Below are 6,617 nucleotides of genomic sequence, written 5' to 3' on the forward strand. Positions count from 1 at the left end.
ACTCCGGAACTGCAGTTAGAAATGGGTGCAGAGGCGAAATGCTGGATGCTCCTACCCCTCCCCCGCGGTGGGTAGGGTGAGGGTCGAGAAAGGTACTGCAGCTGGGAAGACCTCAGATTAGGTTTACACCCTAGCCTCCGGCGATTGAGTCTGGGCGTGTCACCATGGAGACGGGGCCAGCCGCGTACTCGCCTGCCATTGGCTGGGACTCCGGAGCTGGTGATATAAGCCAGCGCGGTGCAAACAATGCGCTGTGTGGATCGTACCCGGTGACTGGCGGTAGCTCCGCTCAGTGGAGTAGGTCTGAGCGGAGAAGGGCAAACTGATCGAGAGGGCGTCGGCGGGACCATGGACAACGGGTGAGGCGGGCACCAGGCCCAGGGAACCCCGGAGGCCTCTGGGGAGGGGAAATGGCTGTCATCGAGAACTGGAAACCCAGCACTCTGGGCCCCGAGGGGGCGAGGAGAGGGAGCGAGTGCCCCGGGGATGCAGAGAGGCCTGGCTCGGAGCCCAGCGTCAGGGGCAAGGCGGCAGAGCAGTGGGGCGGCCAGCGCTGGCAGGGGCGCGCGCGGGAATCGAGCAGGGGTGGCGCCACCAGAGCAGGAAGGGGACAGGTTAGTAGACCGTAGACTACTCGCAAAAGGAGCCGGTGTGTGTGTGTGTGTGCACGCGTTGCGATGTGAGTGTAGAGGGAGCGTACTCCCCCACCCACATACAGGGAAGAGGTCTTTTCAACCCATGTGCTCGTCACAGATTCCCATTCTAGAGTCTAGGTAAAGCCCTGAGGTACTTTTGGCGCCCATATCTAGAGTTCCTCCTTCAGAAGAGAGATTGCTCACGTCCCTCGACAACGCCTCTCTTTCCTCCAAGGTGGAGGCTCAATTCAGTTGGGGATGTCGTCTCCAAGGAGAGAAGGAAATTCTTATTCACTGAACTGAGCAACAGATCCTGCCTACTCCCCCCACTTCACCTTTGAAAACCCTTATTTCGGCTTTGGTCCTTGAAATCCCAGCCCAAGTCTCCAGCAATAGGGATCACAGTGGCTTTTGGGTGCCCAGGGATTCAGGGCAATCTTGGGAGACTGATGGCCAATGAGGAAGTCCTGTAAGCTGTGGCTAGATGTGCTGGGTGGCCAGGGCTTCACACATATTTCATTTCCTTGGCACCTCTTGGGGATGCTACTTGATTAACTTTTACCATCTCACTGCTTCTCTCTTCATCATTCTATGACGCCGGTTCTATTGCCCCGACCCGGTCCCTTACCCAGCTACTTTTCTGAGGGTAGCCCGGTGTATTGCAAAGGCAGCACTTTTGAAGAAAGAGGTTTCCTCTGGAGGCTTTGTTAGTTGTGTTCAGCTCTGTCACACCTCAGTCGTCGTTTCCTCCCCTGCTCCGTCCTTTCTCCTTGTTTTTTCCAGATAGGTATGAGAGAATTGGACTGGAATTGTGAGAAAAATTCCCAGTTGATTCTTGGGGATGTCTGGGTTCTGTGTAAGTGTATGCCTTTAGGTCTCTGAAGGGCAAAGGACCTTGGACCTTGATGAAGAGAAGGAAAGATGGGAGAAGGCAGGGAGGAAACATGGGCAGGGGGGGAAAGCTGTAAAAGAGGTTCAAGTGCTGTGGACCTGAACCATGATTTATGGAGTCAAAGGTCTTTGGAGCTTGTTAGTAAATTTTTAATTCATTTTCAAACTGAGTCTGTAAGATAGGTGAGGCCGATTACATTCCCTTGCTTTACATTAGAGGAAAGAATTTGAAGCACAAGTTACTTGCCTAAAAAAGACAAAATTGGGACTAGAATCCCTGTTGAGTTCTGCTTCCTCAAGACCAGGATTCTGAAACCTGGTTTTTGAATCAGAATTCAAAAACTGAGGCACTTTTGTAAGAAATAGAGATTCTGGGGCCTCTCCGCATTCTGTAGGGGTGGGCTCCAGAGACTATTTTTCACAAGCTGCTGCTGAGAAACTTAGGCAGTCAGTTCTGCTCCAGCTGTTGACAACCAAAATTGTGGCCTGGGTTTGCTTTTTTGTGCAGTACCTTGTCTAGCTTCTTGGCCAACGTCTCTGTCCCCTGTCACCTTGGTACCTCAGCCAGCCTTTCTACGCTGAAGGTCATTAGTTTATGATACCCTTGGGATGGAAGTGAAACTCACCTTGGTTTTCCTTTTTTTCCTAGATTCACGTATGAAGATTATCAGAACACTGCAAAATGGCTTTTGTCTCACACCAAACACCGACCTCAAGTGGCGGTGATCTGTGGTTCTGGGTTAGGAGGTCTGAGTGACAAATTAACTCAGGCCCAGATCTTTGACTACAGTGAAATACCGAACTTTCCCAAAAGTACAGGTGCTGGCAAGGGGGAGTAGGGATAGGACTGAGGGATATTGATGGGATTCTGATGGGAGGGCAGTGCTTCTACACCCTGGCTATCCTCTATAGCATTTGACTAGAGACAACTGTTGTAACAGAGGGAAAAACCTACCAAGAATCAGAATGACTTTAGAAGGAAATTCCCCCAGTAGAAATGTTTTAGTAGGGCATGTTTATGTCAATGGTACTGTATGATGACATATTTCCTGTGCCTTAATGACTCAGCTCCTTAAAGCTCTGCAACACTTCCCCTGCACACTCTTTCCCCATACACACCATGGTCACCACATCCTCACACACCTCTCTCATTTCTTTCAGTCTGTAGCCTAAGTGGAAAGAGCAGTGCCTGTAAGCTCCCAGACAAAGTCAGGCCTTCCCTGTCCCATGTGTTCCTGCCATTCCCAATCTCCCCAGCTCTAGCTCCAGTCCTAGGGTAAGGCACACACTGGTGCACAGCAACAAATGAACACACAGACTGCCATGTTCTTGCAGACAAATACCCAGGTGATACATGAATACACAAGACTTGATTCACACTGACCCTTTGGAGGGGGAAAGGGTACCCCCTATGCACAGTGGAGTTCTGAGGATAGTGTATTCAGCATCCTAATAGCAGCCAAAAGCTCTAAGGCTGGGCTTCCGTGGTGGTCCAGTGGCTAAGACTCCACACTTCCACTGCAAGGGCGTGGGTTCAGTCCCTGGTCGGGGAAGTTCCGTCATGCTGAGGATGAGGCTTAGGGAAGGGCCAGGTGAAATAGGGCAAAGTAAAGGACAAGAGTAGTTTATTTGATTTACTTATTAATTTCTCAGATAACTAACTTCTGTTGGTTTATTTATTAATTTTTCAGATTCTACTTTCCTTCCTCTTTTCCCTGGAGAGTTAAGAGTTTTAACAGACATTTTTCATGCCCTTTGGAGCAAGACTGGGAGACCGGAGCAGGGAGGTGGGGATGGGGTTGGAGAAGGAGACATTAAAAAGTGAGAGAAGGGAGTGCAAAGTTTTCTAAGAGAGATAGTAGTGACGCTGGCTCCACCTGCCACTCCTACCCGCAGTGAGAAGGGCACTGCACTAAGTAAATGGATTAATTTTTTAAAACTTTATCAATTTACTTTTTATACTTTATTTGGGTTTCCCTAACTGTGTCACCTCTGCTCTACTACTAGTAATTTTTTTTTAAAATAAATTTATTTTACTTATTTATTTATTGGCTGTGTCAGGTCTTCGTTGCTGCGTGCGGGCTTCTCATTGCGGTGGCTTCTCGTTGCGGAGCACAGGCTCTAGGCGTGCAGGCTTCAGTAGTTGTGGCACGCGGGCTCAGTAGTTGTGGCTTGTGGGCTCTAGAGTGCAGGCTCAGTAGCTGTGGTGCATGGGCTTAGCTGCTCCGTGGCATGTGGGATCTTCCCAGACCAGGGCTTGAACCCATGTGCCCTGCATTGGCAGGCGGATTCTTAACCACTGCGCCACCAGTGAAACCCAGTAATTTTTGTATAAGCTCCTCAATCTCTGAGTATCCCTCAACTCTCCCTGTTTTTTTGGTCCCTCTCCCAGACCATCCATTCTCTAAGGGATAGGTTGGCCATGTCCATTAAAGGAGAAATGTTAGATGAGAGAAATGGTAATAATGGTTACTATGTCTGTGTGGAGAGTTATCTTTGCACTCCCATGGCCCTGCATGCCCCGTTCAGGACACGTATTCCCACAGAACTGTTTTGTGGGTCACAAAGGAGACTTGTATGGGTCCAACCTCAGCCCCTTTCCCTGTTCCTAGCCTCCTTAGGAAGCTAGAATATACCATGAGCTCCCTCTCAGGAGGGAGGAAGCATATAGTTTAGTTAGGGTAATAAGGATACAGATTTTGAGAGTTTTGGAAATTTTGGAAAAGAGGTCTATAATTACGACACTCACTGCATTCATTATTACTCACTTATTCTATTTGTTATTTTTTAATTCTCTTGCAGTATGGCTTTCTCATTCTTTTGAAATTTCTTCAAAAAGAAACTGATGTGTGTTCACATTGAACATCTTCACCCCCATAGCTCTAATCTCAGAATGTACTTATATCTAAGTTTATGATTAATTTCTGCCTCCCCCACCAGACTTAAACTTTCTGAGAGTGGAGATGATAATGTTTTCTTTTGATTAATTATACCCTCACCTGTTGAGCACAGTGAGTTGGCTCAGAGTAGGTACTCAATGTATATGTGTTGTATGAAAGCATCTGTCCATTCATTTCCCTTTCTTTTTTGTATACAGTGCCAGGTCATGCTGGTCGACTGGTGTTTGGGATCTTGAATGGCAGAGGCTGTGTGATGATGCAGGGCAGGTTCCACATGTATGAAGGCTACCCGCTCTGGAAGGTAAATCAGGAACACAAAATTGATTGGGTCTGGACAAAGGGGGAGAGAGCTCTCCTATTTTATTACCTAACTACCCGGGCAAGGTAGATTTTTGGTCCCCTTCTTTCTCGTCTTTTATGCTATGTATCATGTTTATCTGCATGGGTGGATTGGTGACATTTTAAAGAACACTCTCTGATCTTTTATCTTTTGCTTCTAAGGTGACATTCCCAGTGAGGGTTTTCCAGCTTCTGGGTGTGGACACCCTAGTGGTCACCAATGCAGCTGGAGGGCTCAACCCCAAGTTTGAGGTTGGAGATATCATGCTGATCCGCGATCACATCAATCTACCTGGTTTCTGCGGTGAGAACCCTCTCCGAGGGCCCAATGATGAAAGGTAGCTATCCTGCTCCTTTTTGTATAGATGGGTAGGCTCTAAGGACTTGTCTGGGAGTTGGGAGACAGCTTACTCTATTCCATTAACCTGAGATAATCCAACCTGTGCCCTAGGTTTGGAGTTCGTTTCCCTGCCATGTCGGATGCCTATGACCGGGATATGAGGCAGAAGGCTCACAGTATCTGGAAACAAATGGGAGAGCAGAGAGAGTTACAGGAAGGAACCTATGTGATGGTGGCAGGCCCCACCTTTGAGACTGTGGCAGAGTGTCGTCTGCTGCAGAAGCTGGGGGCAGATGCTGTTGGTGAGGAGGGGAACTTGGCTGGAGGCTTGAAGAGGGAGGGTTCTGGTAAAATAAGATGGAAAAGCGAAAAAGATTGTAGACCTAGATGATAAACTGAAAGAGGGCCTGACTTAAGGGAAGATTGAATTAAACTGACTTGAAAGGTGGTGGGAGGTTTGCATTGTAGCATCAACTCACCACCCACCACCAAGGGCTCTAACCACTGTAATGCTAATGACCGGTCCATAATTTGATGACTGTTTCTGATTATTTTAACAAATATCATTATAGCCACCTTCTCTACCCTGTGGCTGGAAGATAGAATTGCATCATTAGAACTGACTTTAAAATGACCACAAACAGATAGAAATTTCTATTTATAAGAGATGTGCAAGGCCCTCTGAGGCCCGACTCTTTTAGGCAATGCAGAACAACCTAAGCTTGACACTAATTTAGCTGCTTCTTTGGATGTTTTCTTGATGCTGAATTGTCAACGAGGTGATTAATGGAGGTGAGGCTAAAGGGTGAGGAAAAGAGTCATTTGCGGATGCTGACAGTTGGTTTCCCTCTTTCTCCACATCAGGCATGAGCACAGTACCAGAAGTTATAGTTGCAAGGCACTGTGGTCTTCGAGTCTTTGGCTTCTCTCTCATCACTAACAAGGTCATCTGGGATTATGAAAGCCGGGAGAAGTCCAATCACAAGGAAGTACTAGATGCCGGGAAGCAAGCAGCGCAGAAATTGGAGCAATTTGTCTCCATTCTTATGGCTAGCATTCCACTGCCTGACAATGCCAGTTAACCAGCCCTGGAGTGGTCTGGCATCTCCCTTCTGGGATCCAAGGAGCTGCTACCTACTTTGGCCTCTTGCTGGAGTCACGTGCCTCTGCCCTTAGGTAGTGACAGAAAGGAGTGTCACCTGCCCTACTTCTCCCATCAGACCTTTCTGGTACAGAGTGCTCTTCTGCTCAGTTGTCATCACAAAATGATTTCCACCCCTATTCCTCTTCAAGAGCCCAAGCCCTACCACACATCCAAGGATTTGCCCAGGATTTGACTTGGGGCTGTCCAACTCAGCCTAGTAGCTACTGCTAGCTTTTTGAGATGATCCTGTCACATTCCTGGGGGTTTAGCTCTGCTCCTCAAAGCACTGGAGACCACTCAAGGAACAGCCTATTCCTTTTGGAGTTTTATACTATCATACTTTGAGAATAAAGAGAAAGATGAAATAA

At 47.8% G+C, this 6,617-nt stretch overlaps 1 protein-coding gene across 1 annotated transcript; it reads left to right on the forward strand.

Annotated features, from left to right (window-relative positions):
- The first annotated feature begins 226 nt into the window (after positions 1–226).
- PNP (purine nucleoside phosphorylase) lies at positions 227–6,617 on the forward strand. The gene is made up of 6 exons (XM_061180566.1): positions 227–359; positions 2,176–2,345; positions 4,624–4,727; positions 4,928–5,103; positions 5,217–5,407; positions 5,970–6,617. Exons 1-6 carry the CDS (start codon positions 349–351, stop codon positions 6,185–6,187), a joined length of 870 nt encoding a protein of 289 aa, XP_061036549.1. The 5' UTR covers positions 227–348; the 3' UTR covers positions 6,188–6,617.

This window comes from Eubalaena glacialis, chromosome 2 (genome assembly GCF_028564815.1).
Source record: "Eubalaena glacialis isolate mEubGla1 chromosome 2, mEubGla1.1.hap2.+ XY, whole genome shotgun sequence".
Taxonomy (NCBI): domain Eukaryota; kingdom Metazoa; phylum Chordata; class Mammalia; order Artiodactyla; family Balaenidae; genus Eubalaena; species Eubalaena glacialis.

Excerpts from the sequence above, each read along its gene's own strand:
- PNP (XM_061180566.1), top strand. Across the intron at positions 4,728-4,927 it reads AAGGCTACCCGCTCTGGAAG|GTGACATTCCCAGTGAGGGT; the intron begins GTAAATCAGGAA and ends TTTGCTTCTAAG. Across the intron at positions 5,104-5,216 it reads CGAGGGCCCAATGATGAAAG|GTTTGGAGTTCGTTTCCCTG; the intron begins GTAGCTATCCTG and ends CCTGTGCCCTAG.